The 21,500-nt window shown below is 42.0% G+C and overlaps 1 protein-coding gene across 1 annotated transcript in view; it reads right to left on the bottom strand.

Annotated features, from left to right (window-relative positions):
* The window catches only part of ARMH3 (armadillo like helical domain containing 3), a gene marked incomplete at both ends in the record, with an annotated part of 123,364 nt that overhangs the window by 68,310 nt on the left and 33,554 nt on the right, over window positions 1-21,500 (bottom strand). The window contains 4 exons of the mRNA XM_082002125.1: window positions 1,680-1,755; window positions 4,428-4,554; window positions 5,069-5,151; window positions 19,874-19,962. Of these exons, the coding sequence (XP_081858251.1) occupies window positions 1,680-1,755; window positions 4,428-4,554; window positions 5,069-5,151; window positions 19,874-19,962 (375 nt within the window). The remainder of the gene's footprint in view (window positions 1-1,679; window positions 1,756-4,427; window positions 4,555-5,068; window positions 5,152-19,873; window positions 19,963-21,500) is intronic.

Below are 21,500 nucleotides of genomic sequence, written 5' to 3'. Positions count from 1 at the left end.
CCTGCCCCCTCCTTTTTTTTTTTTGAGAGAGCGAGTGAGCACGGGAGAGGAGGGGGAATGGGATAAATCCAACAGACTAACTTCTCTGAATTCTAATCCCTCTCCGGCCTTGAATGATCTCTGATTTAGACCTCTCCTAATTTCACTGAATGAAAAGCAGTCATTCATGAACACTTCTAAGACAAGTGAAAGGCCACATGAAATTTCAACATACATGAGCAGCTGGGTGGGGCAGGGGAAAGCTGCCAAAAGCCTAGAATAGAAACATGTCAAGAGGCTTCACTGGTTCCAGACAGCACCGTGCACTGAACATACCTGATACAGGCTGTCCAGAAAGGGGTATCACAGTGCCAGTTTCTTGGGTGTACCTTGTCTCAATTGCATGCTGGTCTTTACAAAAGCAGCTGTTAAGCCAACAGGAAATGAGCCAATGCAAAATCTTGGTTGCACAAACCAGAGGTGAGCACAACTCCCCTGTGACCACTTGCTTTTTTTAATCTCTTCCCAATTCAGACTTCTCTCTCTGGGTATACAGGGAGTTCCCAGGGCAGACACTTTGTGTCACATGAAATTACATTAATTTGCCAACAGCTATCTGTTCTGCTGCTTCACTCCAAATGCACTATCTGCCCACAAGCATTCATTTATGTCTGTTTACAAAAAAAAAAAAAAAAAAGGATAGTCGCAAAATAAATCTTCTGGAACCATACGTGATGTTATTAAGCTTACAGACTTACTAAGGGAACCTTTAAGGTGGTTTATAGACACTTAAGATGTATATTGACTTGAAAGATGCCCTCAGAGAGTTTGTCCTACACAATCTCTTTTGTAGTGAGGAAAAGGGCAAGTACTAGTAGTGTAGCAGTAATGAGCTACTTGGTGTTGCACAGACATCAAGTGTTTGGGGTGACCAGGGAAGTAATGGACAGATATGTTTTCAGTATAAATACTTCTATCTCTTACGGTTTGTTTACAAGCCAGAGATAAACAGTAAATTTTCTCTCTCAACATTATTCCATTTTCCAATCAGATCCATGAGTCTCTTCCCCAGTACCCAGCTTAGAGAGTACTAGCTGCTTCAGAAGAGAGGAAAAGAAATTATTGCTGTTGTGAAGGAATACAGCACAAAAGCACCCCTAGATATTCCTTAGCCTTACAAGTAGAGCATAACTTCTGCCCTTGAACAGGAGGAAGAGGTTTAAGAGAATACTGAAATGTCCTTAAATAATCAGTTAACACACACATACAAAAATCTTGCAATGTTTAAAAGAGGCCTCGAATCTGCTTATTACAGCTGTCTTATAGTCTCCTTCATAGCACTGCAATAGAATCACGCAACAGAAATCCATTAGGTCTACAATTGCTCTGCTGGCACAGTATTGTTCCCTACAGTATAACTTCTCCCAAGAATGCTGTGAGGATTAATTCATTACAGCCTGTGCCATGCTTTGAAAGCACTCAGTCTACATAACAGCCGAGAGAATTATTAGAGAGAGGACAATCAAACCCTGGTGATCCTCTCTTTATCCCGGTGGGCCCTGTTTAGAGCAGCAATTTAGCCCAACAAAGAACAAATTCAAAACCAAATTCAATACAGCAAATGTGAAAATGTCGTGATAAGAACGCAATCACACAGGATACGAGAATCTTTAAAATGGTTATTAACTTCTACTTCTTACCTAATATTGACTAATGCATGGGTCACCTTGCTTGCAGGCTCTTTCCATTGACCAGCATTGGTAGACAGCCTTAGAACTGAAAGGAAAAAGACAGTTAAGAGTGCTGGCACAGAACTGTCAATTTTCTAGTCCAAAACATCAAAAAAATCTCCTTTGGTGAGATGGTGGTGAGGGAACCACATCAAAACAAAGGTCATCTTTGAGACAATCTGTGATCCAAGACAAAAGTTCCCTTCAAAGCCCATCTAAGAAACGTAAGGAACACAGAAGAGGTGAGCAGAACAATGGCTGGGAGACAGGAAGCAGAGGGGATAAGAGCCTATGTCCTCCTAACTACTTTCATCACCACATATTAAATTTCATTTCCCCCAGAAACAGGGCAGCATCCCAGCTCTATGATACCTTTTATTCCACACACCACTGTTCTCCTCCAGCTCCTATTTATGCAAGGTTCCACCTGAGCTGGACTACATCCTGCAATTTAAACCCACCCCAGCAGTGATGGATTCTTCATCTCCCCATTTATCTGGAATTGCAGAGAGGAATTACACACCAGCCTAGAGAAAAATGCTCCCTGTAGGAACGAGGGTGTTGTTCAGTTGCACAGATGGTCTCTGACAGACTTGGGAGCAGATCTGAAAACATTCAACAACAAGAACAACTTCTAGGGAATCCAATTCTTTTCTCCCAGAGCACAAAAAATATTTATTTAGGTCTGAATCTGTAGTGTTTCTATGGGGGCAGTTACCTGCACATCTCTTGGTAAGTACCAAAAGACCCCGTAGAAAATGTTTTGATTAGTTTCCATATTGACTGAATAGAAGGGAATTTTATATCAATTTGTATATACAGGGTTTTCTGGAAGTTACATTCCACAAGAAAGGTTCACTCTCGACTTAGAAGTGAAGAAACAGCACATCACCTGAATTTAGGATCATCTAGAAACACGGATGCTACAAGTGAATCCATAAGCATAGTGGCTGCATACTCATGCCTACTATTGCATGAGAGCAGCTTTCTGTCCTGCAGATCTGGATAAAGTTCAGATTCAGGACATGAAAAATAAGTAAATAAAATCCAAGGTAATTTTATTCCACCTCCAGTCCCAACATACAAAGTTTCAACCACATTAACAGGACAACTAAAGGATACAGTAGGTTTCTCATCTGTGCTAACAAATGTCCCACGGCTAGGGGACAGAAAGGTGACTGTAGTCCCAGTGAGATGGACCGACAAGCCAAGGGAAGCTGTCAGAACACCTGCTTAAACTGTGGCTTTCATCAACTTGAGACAGTGCTACCTTCTCACTTCCTAGTGCTACCACTACATGTCATCTGCAGAAAAGATGTCAGCTCTGAGTAACATTATTTTGTCAAACAGTAGGTACTGTACTTGAATATCTGAAGTAATGTATTCAGAGAGGGTTTCCATTCAGGCATCTACAACATTGATTCAAAGGGGTTTGCTCTGTGTAGCAGGATGGAAAACATTCATGTGAGAAATGAACTGTTTCAACAGGTCAGATGTGCCTGTTGCAGCCCAGCTGAGCAAGTATTCTTCCATTCCACTTTCCTTCAGCATCCACAGGGTTTGAAAAGTTACTGTCACGTATAAGCACCTCATCTTATTAGCTGCAATTCTTGGGAGTAGGTAATGAGTTAGCAAAAAATCTTATGTGCAGAGGGCACAAAAATGGCCAAGTGATCCCTTATATAATGGATGAAAACTGTAGGAAGTTTGCACAAAAGGGCAGTTAATTTTCGCTTGAGTTGCAGGGAGTATTCGGCTACTTTTATTTAGGTGAGGATGGTTCTCCCATGTCAGAAGAGTGCTACGGCCAGCTATCTCCCACTGCTCTTTAATTACCCTTATATGCTTATAGTAACTCCTGTTGTTCATTGGGTGATCACACTGAGAAGGCAGCAGGGAGTGAAGGGAAGAAAGGTCCTTCTACAACAAAGCAAACAAAGAACACAGCTGTATTTACTTCACAGCTTGCAGGCACTACACCAGTGCTGCTGCAGCTACCCTTGGCTGCAGGCTCCTGTGTATACACTGCCTGATTATGCCTCCATGCATTCCTTGCTCTCCTTTATTCCTGTTTTCCCTCCTGGGTGTCACTTGGTGGCATGCCAGCATGCTTCTCTCTTTTTGAAGGATGGCAGCTTCTCCCTGTTTTGCCAGTAGGCACATTCTTCAGTCCAGTGATTCGCTTGTCATTGCAAGCAGGTTTCTGAGGGCTGTTTTCTTGGTTTGTTTTGGCAATGAGTGTAGTAGATGTGATTTGTCTAGCACAGCTAGCTTCTTGTTACAAGTTCCTCAAATTCTTTTCCAAATTCTTGTTTGCATTGAGTGTTTCTCTGTGCTGGCTGGTTCTGCAGCATGTACCTGCCTTCTGATTTGAAACTGTCAAATGTAATAGACGCAAGCTACAGAAAGATGTATGAAACACCACATACCCAGTTGCGACAAGTTTGTATTTCCAGCCACAGTAAGTGACTGCTAGAGCAGCAATGGGTCTGTTCCTGTTTTTTTTTTTCTGTCTAGAACAACCAATGATTGATCCCTTTAGCAAGTTTATTCCTCTCTCAATTCTTAATTTACCAAACACGTCCTAGTACACAAAACATGTCCACTCACCATGACACACATTGGTAGTAGGTGGACAGAAAACACCTGACAAACATCACTCCGTCACCACCCTCACTTCCAGTCAACAGTAGTCCTGACCAGTCAGGAGGTACTCACCCATAGAATAAAGGTTGTCAAAATTCTGATGCATCCGAATGATTTCATAATACAGCTCATCATAGCTGCTGGGAGTGGGGAGAAAGGTGTCTCCATAAGTGATGAACATGTTGAACAGATTCACAACCTATACAAGGAAGTGAAAAGAAGTTACAACAGGAATATTTACACGAAATCTGTTCTGCAACAGAAACAATACAAACTATGTCCAAAACCTTCAAAGAAAGAGCTCTCAGTTGCATCACACAGTATTACATTACTTCATTGCTTTATCTATTATTTTCCCTATAAAACAGAAGAGACAGTCAAGAAGCTCAAATACTATCCTACCTGGGGCCAGGAAAACAGGTTTCTATTATTTTGTATACAAAGGGCCACAGAAGAAGAAAAAAATATTACCAAATCTGGAAAATTAAACTAAGCCTTTCCTGACATAGACTTGTTTATTTCAATGAGCAGACCCTACAAAGAGGCCAAGCACTGCCCTTTCCAAACACCTAGTGAAACCAACCACAGTGATATTCGTCTGCTTTGTGGCCTCGTTCTATCTCCTTATCAGGCCAGAAAGCCTGGATTCTTTCCTAAGATTCACTCAAGATTAAGTTGTTTAAAATAGGAGGATTTGCTTTGTCTATACTCACCATAAGAGCAAGGGTGAAAATGTTGTGTTTGGCCAGCAACACAGTCTCGTTAGACATGAGGAACTTCAACAAGTTGATCAAAGCTAGGAGAAAATAGTATGTATTTTTTAAACAAAATTAAATGCAAAGCTATTCTCAACAAGTCACTTAAATACAAAGGCATTTCATTATCTAGTATAAACTAACCTAAATGCCAGCTGCTCAACTCTCAGAAATATATCAATTTACATGTGGGGTTTGCTGGGGTTTTTTGTGGCTAAAATACTGTACTGGACAGGTAAGTGACGGCTATTTTACTGTCCCACATTTATTCTCCTTCACTGACTTCCCAACTAAATCTGCTCAGGCTCAAGGTAAATCTCTTGTTAGCTTAGTCAGTTCATGGGAGATTTTCCTACCTGCCAGATCCTGAAGTGAGCTTTGGGGTCGGAGAATCTCTCATTTCTGCTTCATACATCACCGATATTATACATGCATAGTCAGCCCCAAACTGTCACTCTTGTTGATACATGCAGTTAAAAACCAAAAGTAACAAAAAACCACGGCACAGCTTTTCTGTAGCTCTATGTCAATGCTGCTGCAATGGTACAATGAAGGATATAGTACTTTATTGTGTCAGTTATCTAGGGCTGTGCAGTAAAGACTACAGATCTGGTTCACACTTCCCTTAAAAAAAAAAAAAAGCCACAACAAAAGCTCCTGCTGTAACAACCCAAAACCAGTTAGTGATAGTGGGAATTAACCAAAAGGTTGGCTAAAAGCTTTCATCAAACAGACTTTACAATAAACAATTGTATTTCATACACTTGAATAAAAATTGAAGTTCTTTATCTTGTTTTTACTAGTTCTTGAAAATTCAAAAAAGGAAAGCTATTTTCTTCTGCATTATAGCCGCTCAGAACTGAAAGCTGATGCATGCCTAGAACAGATTCTTAATGTACTCTCTGCTCTGAAATCAACATATTTCAAGACTTAAAACAGCTGAATTACAATAGCCTGAAAAGTCAAGCCGGAACACTATGCTGGTTCTTAGTTACCTACTAATTGGTAACTGCATCTAACAGAGTAATACCAGGCATTACTCCCATTTCTTATAACTAGAATTTGTTAATCTGTTCTTCTCCCCACCGTTACACAGGTGTTACGTACCACCCAGTAACTGGTGAGAAAACCAACGCCAGTTTAGGAGTACAGCATCGCAAACACAGACTATTCATCTCAGCCCAAGGTACAGCCTATGAAACAGGAGATAAAGCACAGGGAGCAGGAATGAGGTAAGGGCAAAATTTAGATACCTCTTCCCCCCTTCACGATTACAAAGGATTTACAGAAGGTAAAACAAAAAACACTGCAGTATAAAGACAGAGGTGAAGAGGCTGGTAATATCTGGAATTAAACAAAATTGTTAGATTCTGAGTACAGTCCTGCAACTACTACCTTCCAATACTAGAAGTTCACCAGAAGTATCAAAAGTTTCTATATGATCCCCAGAAAGGAAACCTACATCCCTAGTGTGGGTATTTACTCATCAGAGACAGAAGCGACTTCAGTTTAATCTACCAGCTGGTGGCTTGATGCTGAACTGTAAACCCGAATGAACAAAGTTCTCTGCAAACTCCGGACATGCAAGTGTTTTATCTTCCAGACCTATTCCAGGATTTAACAATCAGCAGTAGCATCTCTCCCTTCTGTGAGCGCAGCCCACCTCATGAAGCAGATATATTAATACCTTTTCAATCCAGCCACAGAACTCCCCATACCATCATCATCTCATCATCAGACTGAAACTCCTGGGACCAAAAGCAGAGCCTGGATTCCACAGTAATCCAGCTCTGGAAATGCTCCTGTCAGGTATTTTTCTGTAAAACAGCTGTTTAAAAACAAAGAAGTAGCAGGTACAGATGGGCTCTCCACCAGAGCAGAGATCCAGTTAAAAACAGGTTTCCAAGGTAACCAAGCCTCCACAGCAAAAAAAAGAAGAGTCTCCCATAGTCAGTGCCTTGGACTGAAGGCAGCTGCCATGGCCACCTCTCTATTTAATAGTTATAAGCATGGTTTTACCTCTTTCCCAGCCACACAAGACCACATAGCCACATCTCATGACCAGATGCTGCGGTTCAACTACCAGCAGTTGGGGCAGAGTAGCAGAGCTCTGGATTTCCTATAACAAGTGGTGCGAAGCCTCTTCTTCGTCCTGTCGCCTCTCACTCTCCCACCAGAACCCTGCTGAAAGGCCTTTGCCAATGGCGATCACACAGCATGATGAGAAGCCACTGAACATCCAAACACAGTGAACATGAAAGCTGCTCATGGTGGGGAGACACTATTTTTAAAAGGAACGAGCATAACCATTGTGTGTTGAGAGCATGAGCACTCACCGACAGGGACAACTACCCTACAGCTGCCCACTGCAGTTATTTCTCAGACACCACCCTGAAGCACTTGGCACTGCTCTATATTGGTGATAACATTTGAAGGAGAACTGTTGCTCTGTTCTACCCCAGCAACAGCTCCTACATTTGTTCCAGCCACTGTGATGAATTTGCTCATGTTTAATTTTCCTGTTCCAGTTCGAAAGAAGACAAGAGATTAACACTGCTTGAAATCAATCTTTATAACTGAATTGCACTGCATCATAGCCCACCCACAGCCGATCCATGCTGTTTCTCCCCTAAGAACTAGGAAGGAGAGGGATGTGCTTCACATGAAGAAACACAGTGCTGGGCTCAGATCTGGTCAGAAGAGCTAATCCACCAGGTTTGCAGTCACTGTGTGCACTGCACAGACAAATTTATCCAACTGTTTGGAAACCACACATTCCTAAAATGTTGTAGTGCTGCTAATTAGGATATACACTAAATCAATGCTCAAAGAGCAACCGGTCTTTTTCTTTATCCATATCAGCACATTCTGTATCAGTCCCTGCTCAAGTGGCTCTAAGGAACAGGAACACTGTGGAAAATGAACCCTTAATTCTATGGCTATCTGTGTCTCCATAGTTTGCTTGTAAGGCAGACCCCATACTGAAAATGAGGACGCCTATGCCCTGGAGTTTTCAGGATTACTAACTTTTAGATCCAACTCCATATGCCCAGTGCCCTTCAGTGACAATTACACAAAATAAACCTTTAGAGCAAAGGTCCAGCTGGCTGAATGCCCCTCTGCTCCTGAGCTCCAACAGGCACTGCTGCCACTACTCCTGAGCAACCTGAAGCCAAACCAGATGTGTCATTTTTTTCCCTGCTGCAATCAACTGTTTGCCTCTCATATCCCAGCTGCAGGCTGCCCTCTCACACGAGCCAGGAAATTATCCGCGTTTTTTTTCCAGCGGAGGAGCAGTTCAACCTCTCAGCTGTGCAGGCAGACAGACTGTGGCCCTTGCTCGGCCTCATTATCCCAGTCTGTGCTCCAGGATTTAAAGGCAGTGGATGGTTTGGGTATGAGATCTATTTCAACATTAACTGGAAAACAGCACCATTTTTGCAACAGCCTCTAGAGTTTTTTTTCTTGTCTTTGGCATTCTTTACCAGGACACAATACACCCACTACAGTGCCTCTTGAAACATCCATAGTTCCACAATATAGTAGTGTCACTAGAATTTCTTTAGCCAGAAAAGCAGAAGGCTGTAACTAAACTAAACTAGCAGCCATCAGTATTTGCATGCATGCTCCTCTTTTTGTGACCTGAGCTAAGCGCCCTGGCTATGCTTCTTAAATCAATGAGAATGTGGCCTTGAACACCTACATTTACAGCCTCAAAACCAAGTAGAAAAGCATGTGGAGTGGACACCTAAATGGGACAGGAAGCCATACGATTGGCTGTATGTGAAAGTGGTATAAAGCATACAGGTTGGGTTTTAGGCAATTTTCTCTCCCAAGGATTATAGCCAAAGGATGAAAAGTGACATCACCAGCTTTTACAGATACCCTCCTTGCTTTTTAAACTGAAATGACTGTGGTGAAAGAGGCTCTTAGCTTCTCTACCGCACAGCTGCTTTTGAGGACAGACACTTTCCCTTATCAGCTCGTGTGGCCAGCCTGTCTGCTGAGGAGCAACAGTACTCCTGTTCAGTTATTTGCTGCCCTTCTTCAAGCCAGTCCTCTGTAAGAACACTGTGGGCCATCAGCAACACCTCTTCTACCAGGAAGGAGGTAATTCCTGTTACAGACAGATGCCCTTCACTTCCTCCTCCCATAGCAGACCTGCCTTCTCTCCCTGTAAGCCTTGTTTCAAACTGAAGTATATTCAGCCTCAGAACATTTGGGATTCACACAAAGTTTTTGTTCTATTTAGTGTATCAGTGTTCACTGTTCAGATCACATGTAATGCAACAGGAGTGTGGAGGTAGGTTAAGTAGAGAAAAGGGGAAAAAAGGGCGAAGTAGTATCGTCCCTTGGGCAAGTCAGAATGTAGCACAGACTCTGCCAAGAGCATCAGAAGGTGCTGATCTGTTATTGCACAACAGAGCAGAAGAGAACAGCCCTGAGACATACATCAATGAGAGCCTGGATGGGTTGAGCACAGTATGGAAGCCTCTGTCACCACATCTGCTGCGCTTACAGGTCAAATATCTTCTAATGGTGCATATAATGGCCTTCAACAAAGGAGCAAGGGATAAAAAGAGATGTGAGGGCTTCTCAGCTGCAGTATAACATCAATTAACAGGATCCTGTACTCTACTAAAATCCTCCAATTTTCTACCCTCCAACTCTCAGGGCACAGTGCGAAGAACAGTGATTTTTCCCTCTAGAAGTTACCATTGTACCAACCGTATAATCAGCGTCCTCCTTTCAGTGTTTCAACTCACAACCCCTTTAGGAGGATCCCCACCCACATCATCAGGGCAGCTGATAATGACATCTGGGCAACACTTCCTTGCTGCAGAGCAATCCTCTGCCTACGAGTGCTTCAGCAGCACAGTAAGCACCCCGGACCTCTTGTAGCCAGCCTGTTCACATATACATACCCTCAAGGCAAGGTCCGTACCACTCATTGTAGCACATGGTAAGCCAGATTGGTAAGGATTAGTGCACTAGACTGGAACTGAGAAGAAAGTGGATTTGATTCCCAGGAAGCAGCACTTTCGTCTTTCTGTGCTTCAATTCCTCCAACATAAAAGAGAAAACAGCACCATTCTGTCTGCAACAGCACTGGGTGCATAAACAGAGCGATGAGAACAGCCCTGGCTGTACCCAGTCAGACCAAGGCCCACCTACGCTCAGTATTCTGTCTCTAACTGGTCAACATCAAATGCGTGTTGAAAAGTAATAAGCCAGACAATGGTTTCTCCCAGTGCTCTTCCAGATTCCAAAATTCATCATGATCCCCTTACACAAGAGAAACTACAGCACAGAGTATGGAAAAACTAACTCTCACAACATGGCAATACCATAACCATGGACCAGTCCACTCTCCTATTGCAGACTGGAAGCCACAAGGGCTAAGCTAGGATAACCATATATCCCACCGCGCTGTTAGGAGAGACCACAGAACAGAGAAATCACTTGTAATAAATGCCATACCTGAAGAGAAATTCAGAAGTAGGGAAGCAAAAGGCTCCAGTAAGATATACTGAGATGACCCGAGTGTTAAGAGGGTGCAGATCTGGCCACGTTCAGCACAGGCAGACACTCAGCAGAACAGTGATCAAAACAAACTCAGCAAGAGATGAGTATCTACAGATAGGGTTTGACAGAAAAGAACTAACAGCGGTAGTTTCCAGATAGAGCAGTAGGAATAGAAAGCGTGTCCGAGAAATAGCTACATTGCTATTACAAACTAATACAGCAGAACCCCCCGAGGCACAAACTATCCCAGCATCCTCGGACAAGTGAACCGATTACTCAGGGACAGCACTTGCAGCTTCCCGTCAATCAGCCAAAGCACTAGAAAACAAGACTGTTGCACTATTGCTGCAGTGCCCTCTCAGGGGAGCAGGGGAAGCAATAAAAGCTCTGTCAACACCACTATTCAACATGCTTCAGCTCCTTCCCTCTCCTCCGGTAAGGAGGGAGCAGCCTGCTCACAGCTGTAACAATTCACCTGGCCGGACGGCTTCTCTAAGCACTGCCACCACTGCCTCCCAGCTTGCTGCCACAGGCACTGCCGAATTCCTGCTCCCAGCCACCAAAGCTCTGCGGCAGACAGCAGCCAGCTCCTGGCAGGCTCCCCATCACCGGCACCTCGGCGCTCTATGGCTGTTCCCTCTTCTCTGTGTGACTTTCAGGATATAAGCATGAAAGCAGCCTGTATTCTTAATGAGAAACAACAGCTTGCCAGAGGGCTGGCACACATGCTGGCATAACCCATGGCTCTCAGGATTAGTCGAGTAGGCCACTTCACTTCCAATCCTTTACTTTCTTTATATAGTCCCCATCCCTGGTACTTACTGTTCCCACCTAACCGCAGCCAACGGTGTGAAAATTGCAAGCTTAATGGAAATGCTGATTGCTGATGCCAGAGCAATGCTGCTTGATAGCAATCCAGCAAACAGCAAGAAAGAAACCAAATTTTCCAACTTCAGCTAAAGCTCAGATGAACAATATGCTTTTTTCTTGAAAATGAAAAATAAAAAGCGCACACCCACAAGCTTCATTCCTTTTTAGAGGAAAGGGAAGTATTGAGCTCAATTCTATTCTGTCTAACAGTGCAGGTTCACACTGTTAATTAAATAGTAGTCTTGGGAGTTAAGGTTGCACATTTTTGCATGGGGTTTTAAAACAGAGGAGGAGCATCTGGAGAAAGAGCAGAAATATTGTGTGAGAACACGGAAAGACAGCAAAGTAAGGGACCCAGGAGTGCTGCTTCTTGAAAACAAAAAGGGGACAGGGATAAATCACTCCATTCTGAGTGCTGCAACCCCTCCATGCAGAGAAAGTAATGGTTGTGAACAGCTCTGGCTGTAACACTTCTGTCATCAATAGGACTGTTTCCCAGGAGAAATTATCACACTATCTCCACTAGGTCACCATGATCTGCAGACTGTTAGGGATTCACAAATTCTCCAGTGTTAGCTAGCTTTATTTAAAAAGTAATTTGGAGTACAGAGCAACATATCCAGATGAGACCTGCCAGGCTGAGACAGAACGACCAAAAGGTTACTAGAGTTTTGTCCACGTAAATGACTAAATTCCCTTTGTGCTCACCTGAGCAAGGCTTTGTTGATGAAGAATTCCCATCCTGATCTTACCAAGTGATCAATAGCAGCCACAAATCTTGTATTATTCTTTCTCTCCATCAGCAACTGGGGCCAGATTTTTTATCATCAGTATTAAAATACGTTAAAATAAAGTGAAAGTAACTAGAATTAAAGTAATAGAACACTAAGGAGGATTTAAGCAAAAGCAGATGGTTCCTAAAAATGCCCCATGCAGGGAATTTAGAACATCTTCGTTTACAAGAAAGCCACTGAGTTTTTGCATTTCTTACACTGTCTTCTGTAGGAGATTTATACCAGTACAGTTCATTAAAGAGCTGTGTGCTCTTAGCACAAAAGTGTTTTAGCTTTGGTTGAAGGAGGTAATGTGGAAAGGTTAACATGAAATTGGACCACCAATTGAGAATGGCAGCAGAAAACTACAAACAGATGCTTGCAGTCTTCCTTCTGACCTTCACAAGTCTTCTGCCTGTAAGTGAGCATTGCAAGACAGGACTGGGGTTTTCTTTGGGGCAACATGGAACGCTACCAGAAGCACGAATTAAATAAATCCATGCGTATCAGCCCACAACATACATCACAACTACAAACAAAACTTATTTTATAAAACTATCTCTCAATTTCAATCCCTTCCTAAATTCACTGAAATGGCTAACAGGACTAACGGTTGCACTCCTGTACCAAGCTTGTGCCAACACAGTACCACATGTCCAGCCAAGCACCAGCATTCCTATGAGTAAAGAAAATAGGCAAATCTAAGGGCTGCGAACTCCTACTACCTATTGCATGGCACATAGCAATTACAGACTTTAGCTTATGTTAGAAACTATATTTTTTTCCAATAGGTTTTCAGACCTATTTCCTATTCAGAAACTTTGCTAGAGTCAACAAGCACAAGGGCTTGGGAACCTGTTGGGCTTCCTACTGAACAGCTGGCCAATATTATCTATTTTCTTTCAACTTCAAAGATAAGGAACAGATACAAAGCTTGCTGGTCACCTAGCTACAATTAAAGGTGAGGTGAGTTGACATAGACAAGGACATTGCATAAAATGCAAGTTAATTACAATTTTAATACTGATTTACTGAGCCACTTAGAAATAAACACTAATTCCAAAACTTCAACTTAATGACCCAGTTCATCAGAATATTAAAGGACCTTGCCGTTTTTTGCAATCCTAGAGGTAAGCATCTCTGCCTTCAGGGTGCTAATATGAGACCTATGAAGTCCTGTCCATACCCTTTGTGGCACAGAAAGAAGTCATAAACAGGGCTAAAATGGTCAAAACATCATTCTGAGACGAAAACATCCTTTCCTCTTTCAAGCTTACAATGCATTAAGAAGCACTGGGAAAAAAAATACCCAGGATACACACCTAAGCTAGACACTAGCTTTCATTCCTCAGTTTCCCACACTGAAGAATGGTCCCAGGAAGGCATTCAAACAAGAGAATAGTAAAAACATATTTAGTCCCACACCTGAGAGTTAAAAATGTTGAATAGCTCCCTTTCCAGATCATGCAATGATTTCTAACCTGAAGTTTCTACCCAGTAACACTTCCCAGCCTCCTTAACCCTCTAATCCCAAGCCCCATCCCACCTAGTCCCCTCCTATTCCTCCTAACACACTATCACCTCCAATTCATCTTAGGCTCTCCCTCCTCCCAGGTCAAGACCCCCTCTGGCTCCAAAGACCTACCCACCCCATCCACTCAGAACTCCCATTCCTGTTGCAGCTGCTCAGCAGCTGACCTTTAACCAGCCTGTACACTGTTCTTGCCTCTTCCTCCCTCAGTTCCTGGTGCTCCCACTGAACTATTACTGGGAATTGCAAAGGGAGCCCATCCTTCCCACTTCCAGACTCATTCCTGAGGTGGTGCTCTCTTTAAAAAGCCAGCATCACCCAGTACTCAAACAACTCATGAAATCACAAATCTCCAGCATGGCACATGGCTCGGAGCTCTGTCACGTGGAGATTCTGATGTGCAGCTTTGAAAAGTTGGGCCAGCCTTCCATTATGAAAAGGCATGGAGAAATGAGAGTGTAAGCACCAGGTAGAGCATTAGGTAGAGTATGTTGACCTACAAAGGTGTTGAAACTCTAGCATTTGTTCTACTGTTCTCTTTACAGTTTACAAGCAGCACAGAGAAGTCAGAAAGCATTTCTGCTGGAAGGTATTTGAAAGGTCAGGTGTCACATAACAACTTATTTTTCTTCCCAAAAGAGTTAAGTTCAAGTAGAGCCCTTTAACAGAGACAAACAGACTTTCTTTGTACTCACCCTAGATTTCATTTTAAGAAAACATTTTACATTTAATGCACGAGCTCCTGTTCCTTCTACCCTATCCCTACACATGACCTTTACTAGTTACCTTTGAAGATGCTGTGCTGAAGAGACTGTTCTCTTATGCTTGTAACATCCTTCACAGCTTAAAGACATTTCTTTCTTTGTTACTGTATTATAGAATTCTTCACTGCACAGAAACTACCACCGCAGCCTTATCTATACCGTCAGCTGGAGCATGACTGCTTCCTCTGAACTCTTCAGAAGCATGCAGAAGACTCTGGTATTGGATCTTGAACCTTGGTAGCATTTTTTAAAGCCAACTAAGACATTCCATGAGTTAGTAAGAAGGTAAAATTTTAGGTCTTTAATTCTTTTCCCTAAAATCTTTAACTCATTTTCTAACTGGCCAAGCAGCTCTGTATTCTTTCAAACTCGCATGGCACTTAGTGATCAGGCATCTTACCAGTGAACTAGACTGTCTGGTACACCAGTATATGAATCCTGCCTCCCCAAGAGCTGCAAGATGACAAGCTTCCCTTGCCAGGTAGCTGCTGCAGAATGTGACAGTGACAACGGGATTAGAGATGAAGGGGAGACACAACATCACTCTGATTTCCAATCTCTTCAGCAACACAAATCAGCAGGCTGAAGCGGACCTGATCAACAGTTGGAGAACCAGGAATGCCGTGGGTAACAAATACTATCAGTAAGTAATATTTCAGCCACAGAAACAACAAAGTACAAGTGACTGAACAATACCACCTTAAAAACACATTGTATAAGGGCAAGTGTGTAATACATACTGAAAGTGGGGGGGTTTTCTCCCCCCAAAAATATTGCTTCTTTATGTTAAAATGTTCCACAGAGAAACCTTTGACCTCTTTAGTATTCACCCAAAAAGATTATGAGAGCAGTGTTATGCTCATGTTATGAATACAGAAACTGACAAATGTGAGAGAGATCTAAGGAGTCTACAAAAATGAAAAAAAAGTATATTTTGTCCAGTAGCATTGCAAAAGTCTGCTTTGATAATCCTAAAATAAAAACGGAGAAGAAAGTAACTTCTTGATAGTGCTACACATTTGAAGCACCTTCATTTTAACAGTGCATTCAGCATCTATCAAATTAACTAAGCTACAAGATAAGAAACTGTAGCCCTTACGTTACAATAATTTGGAAACTGATTGTCAACACTTACTAATGGTAAAACTCATTTTTAACCCTACTTTGCATTCAATTGCCCTAATAAATAGCTATTTCACCATTATTCATTATTATATTTAAGATTTTTTATGACCTACTCTTGCTATTCTAAGTCTACATTAGAATTGCTTTTCTGTTTCTTTAAACATGGCTTTTGCTTAAAGCAAACCATAGCAACTGCAAAGGAGTTACCTGCACCCCTTAAGCTCAGAGTAAATTGCTCAAGCATTACTAATTTTGAGGTGGGAGGAGTTGAAGAAATTAGGTCTTTTTATATAAAAAGCCTAAATGACTCATGCAAACTCTTTTCGCATCGCTTATACATGCTTAACAACAACAATAACATATATAGCACTTTCCATCATTCAAGTGCTGTACAAACTAGATAAAGTTCAACAATTAAAACCCAAACCCCACCTTTATGACCAGCAAAATCAACCTCATTTTCACATGACAAGGAGCAGAATTTAAGAAAAAACATTGGGCATAACATGCTATTTCTGAGAGCAGAGGCTGCTACCAAGTGAAGTTCCCTTATCAGCTCTATGAAGTACCTTACACTTGACATTCAATAAATCAGTGTTTAAAAAGCATAAGATACCTGGCATAACAGTCCAGGAGATTTCCATGTGGCCAGTCTGTAAGGAACAGGTCAACACAATCATATCCACTTATGGTTCCTGACCTTGGCTAAATTTACAGGCTAGTCGCCAGTAATGGTATAGTCATAGAAGAAAAACCTGCAAGATTTTCTTCAGCACTCAAAGGGAAGAGCCACATACTGACCACAGATGATTGAGCTGAAGCTAATATCTCCTGAAAAGGTCTGTTAAAGAAGAACCGAGATCAACAGGCATCTCTGGATCTGAATGTCTGTTCCACCTATCAGTAACCGTGCTTGGTAATCATTTTCATAGGCTAATCAAATTACAATTGCTTTTTGCTCTCCAGAACTCTTTTTAGGATATTCCAGAATCTAGCTCTGCTAGTAATCTGATATTTACTTTCATACTACTTTTATCTAGAGCCAGCTTATATATACTACTCTTGCCACCTACAGATCTTCCCTTCTGTCAGTCCTGCTCTCAAACCCCTGCATCATTCTCTGTCAGCTAAACTTTCTTGGTCACCTGGCCAGCACAGCTAAAGATTTATACTGTATTGAGTCCCACGGTCCTGGTCCCTTGACTTAATATGAAAGAATTAATCTCATAGGGAAGCTAAGGCTGGATCACAAACCAAAGACTCAGTTACAATAACTGCTCTTCCTCAAGCTCAGATGTTGCAAAAGGACATCCAACAGAAGTAAGATCATAAGATGGGCCACGTAGGGGCATATCCTATAAAGTATTATAGACTGCACAAACAGCCTGATATGTGTTCTGAGAGATACCAAACAGCTGGCTCCACTGCTTCTCTCTGCCATCATTGCAACTTAAAATCAAAAAAGGAAATGCAGAAACTTTCTCAAAGTGCTGCTGGCCTTTCAAACTGAAGACAAAGCACCCACAAAGGAAGAGCATCTATCCATCAGGTGACACACAAGTGGCTTTCCTAAATTAGAGACTAGCTAACATTAGAATCAGCAAGTGAACAGAAGGCTCCATACATTGCTACCGCTTCCACCTACAACCTTTATCTCGGTTCCTCCGCACCATATACCAAATACCTACCCCACAGTATTCCCTTTGTCTTCTTCTCCCACTCAATTTTCTGCCTGAAACAACTCTCCTTCTTTTACGTGCCAGGTAGAATTCTCTCCCTTTCTTTCAATACTTCCTTACACCAATACTCTCCAGCTTCTTCGTTCCGCTCAGCTCTGTTGGAGGGCTTCCATTGCTATTATCCGTGCTGCACAACAGGGGCACTGCTTCAGTCATCACACACCTTGTCATTCAGGAAGACAAGCGTGGGCTTGAAGACCTACTGTAAAGCACGTCTGATGGGGCAACCTGAGATCTGGCCTTAGAGTGAATAGTTGCTCCCTTTTAGTTGTTCATCCAGCAGTGATAACTAATTCTTTGATCCAAAATAAAAGCCCAAAAGGAGGATATGCTCACATAAATGATAGAAATTAATTCAGATGTCCCAGTGCTCTGGTTTGGAATTGTTTGTCAGAGAGATCAAAACCAGAAAAAATAGCCGTTCTTTCACATCAAAGGCAGCAGCATTCTGGGTAATCAAAGAGCAGCCTTGACAGGAATACGAGTTAATTATGAAATATATCTCAAGATAGGGCTGCAATTAGCATTTATTCTGCCACATATAGTGCTCTAGAAGTACACACCTGGAGCAGCCAGGATGTGCCCTTTTACAGGTATATGTGCCATTCAACCCAGGGCCTTCCAGCCTGTATGAATCACCTAGCAGCTACTGAAGAATCTCTCCGTTCACCTCAACATCCTATAAGAAAAAAATTTGAAACATTCTTACTGTAATTTACTCCTGCATGGGAGTATCTCCCTAAACACACAGAAGTCTATAGTAGGCATGGAGCTCTTCAGTTACATCAGGTGTGTAGACATTCCAGGTCCTTCACAGAAACCTGACCAATCTGAGTGCTTTTTACTTTGCTGCTTTGCTTTCAAAGCATGTGCAGTACTTAATACTTCTGAGGTACTTTACGTTTCCGAAGCATTATACAAACACCAGCTAATTAGAGACAGCTAACGAGAATATCCCAAGGTAGTGAATCTCAGTGTGCAGCAAGGATTTTTATTCCCCCCCCCTCCCCCCAAAATAGAGAAAATTAAGGATTGAAAGATGCCCAAGAGTGTGCTCTCTGAACTGTGGAACAGTACCTTCAAGCAAAAGGCATTATATTTGAGACTTCCATACTGCCAGTGTGTAGGAAAGACCCAGCTCAGCCTGGTCAAATAGGAATGGATCTGGTTAGGTACCACACATGCTGTCAGATGCAACTTCTAGTCACAACAGACATCCAGATTGTACACGCTCTTCTCCTGAACCAGCACTACAATGCAGCCATGCCTCCAGGGGCTCTGTTCCGAAGAAAACAACTGAAAAGAAATCACTAATCCTTTAATTAGGGGCACCCACTTCACCTTCTACAGGAATAATTTAGAAAGTGTGAATGGGCCACATGTCACACAAGCCAAAAATTTAATAACTGAAAGTGACTCAGATTGTTGGTTCATTTCTCTGTCCTACACTCAGCTGTGCAAAGCTACTGAAGGGAAGTACTCAGTGTCAGTGTTAATTGAGAACAGCTTCACAAACCACTCATCATGGCCTTTTTCAAATCCTCTCTCAAATTTCTGATAGGAGTTGCATTACGCCAGCCAAGTTGCTGATCCTAGGTCTCAAGCAGAGCTCCAGGAATATACAATTAGGGCCACATTCCCTTGAATTTTCATAAACTTCTTGTTTAAGCCACAACAGCTAGGGGATTAACTGTACTTCCCTAGCTGAGCTACCTCACTGCTTGCAAGATAAGAACAGAAGCACACACCATATCCTTGAAAGAAGCCAGTTAGGTCTCATCCATTCTGCTACCCCATCCCTCAGACCTCCCACACTATGACTGCATCATAAAACAGTCCTACAAAGCTACGTCCACTAGATTACAAGTCAAATCCCGTAATACCTATCTATCTCGGGATGCCAGTGCCCTGAACCAGACTATCTATCAACAGTGCAAAGGTCAGAGCTAAAAGCCTCTCTTCCCTCCCATGGACATTTCTAGGTTGCTCTCTTCAGAAGGAGCTGCAAACTCTATTCTATGTGTATCCATCACTTACCAGTAAAAAGGAAAAGTGTGGTCCACTTCCCTTTACCCAGGAGCCTACCTCCTTTCTACTCACAAATATCTGAGAGGGAAACACTACTGCATAAAACATTACTCCATTTCTCCAATCAGGTGAAAAGGGACTCAGGTAATGAAACAGAAAAACAAAGACATTTGGATACCATGGTGATCATGGCCAGACAAGAACGTAAATTAGCTACCATTATGATGATGGCCCAGCTTTCCAAAAGAGGTAATTACAGGTAGCAACTAAGAAGCAAGACAAAGATGGTTTAACAGAATTGCTGCTTGCTGTTTAACCCTGTATCAATGGAATAGGCAGTCATGGCCACCAAACAGCCACCCACTCTGCGCTTTTCATGTTTGACTGTCTCTGCAGGTGCACCGTACCTGACCAGAGCTCCCTCCAGGTGTAATGGAGCCTCACTCTGCATTTCTTCTGGTAGCACAGCAGCTTGTGCACAATCTGAATGCACCGTCTGGAAAAGAGAGGGCAAAGGATTAATTACATTGCGTTTCCCAGCAATTCTACGATGAACCTGGAAAAGCGTCCGAAATCAGCAGCAGGGAAACAGACAAACTCGAAGCCTATCAGAGGAGGATGGGGCTCGTGGTTTTGGGCTCCTAAAGGGAAGCAACACACACAAAAAAGAACCAGACAAGACAAGGAGAAAGGGGCCTGTATGCCTCTCAATGTGATCGGACCGAATGCAAGTTTTCTGTTTATATTTTAATTAATACTTTCCACTCTTTGTTGCCCTTACCTGAAGGCCTCATAAGCTCCACAAAAGGAGTTACTTCACTTGCAGATTCCATATCTATGAGATACTGCGCTCAGATTTTGTAAAATCTGGACACAATGGAGCTTCTCAGTTTCTTTAGCCCAAATGATGAGGCTAAAGGAAATTACAGAGTCAAACAAGCTGCAGGATTTTTAGTTTGACTGAGGCATGCAGTTCAATTATATAAAAAAAGAAAGACATTTCTGTCAAATTTTCCTGTCTCCTTAAACAAATCATTTAAGGGTGAGCTTTGGAAGGATCAAGTAATACATCTACAACCTCTGAAATCCCCCAACATACAGTTAGGATACCTGTGAAGTCTCCAAATCCTGTCGGTCCCTATAACATCTAGCATTCATGCAAACTCTTAGGGCCACAAAAACTCTTCACAAATAACATCAGAACTAAATATACAATTTAATAAGTAAATTCTCTAGCATTAGCTATCATTAAGGACAAGACAGAAAATATATGCAAATTTGAATTTGTTAGACCAAGCTATTTTTAGTTATTGACATTTAGAAAAAAACACAAGGAAGATTTCAAAAAGGAAAAATTCCTTTTCCCCAAAATCCTTATTTCTCAAAAAACACATTATCGCATTAATATCAACATCTCTCTGAAAAGACACTACTGAAAGACGCTACAAATCAGACAAACACAGAGAAATCAAATTAAAAAAATCTGCATGGAAGTTATTCAAAATAGGGTAAAGAGTTAAAAATAAGGCTTTAAAAAGTCTGCAGAAGGTATACATTATTCTTTTCGGTCCCTTAGATGATCCCAAAAAATACCATGACGGGGTAAGGACTGAAACTAACTTTAGACAAATAAAGGTAAAATCATTTATAATATAATAGCTGAGCATCACATTAAGTGCTGTATTTCAAATTGGATTCTCATAAATTCAACCAAGAAAAAGAAGCAAACCACTTAGGATACAGACAGCTGTCTTCAGATCAGGAACACCAATCACTCTGGGGAGAGACCTCCTATTTCTGATGTTACTGGTACCAGACAATGCCCAGTACTTTTCCACCTCTGTATTTACTTGGCTGTAAAACTAAAACTGGCCTCTACAAAAAAACCTATTTAAGGCACCGACCAGAGAGAATCTGGCAATGGCTAAAATATTTCTTTATAATTACAATGCAAATATAATTTTTGTTAATGCAAAATACTTTGCAGGCATATCAGCATTGAAACCTTGTGGTTGTACACAGTAGCATACAGCT

This window comes from Phaethon aethereus (assembly GCF_964289735.1).
Source record: "Phaethon aethereus genome assembly, chromosome: 7".
NCBI lineage: Eukaryota > Metazoa > Chordata > Aves > Phaethontiformes > Phaethontidae > Phaethon > Phaethon aethereus.
The sequence above is the reverse complement of the archived record's forward strand: the minus strand, read 5'-3'. Positions and strand labels throughout refer to the sequence as shown.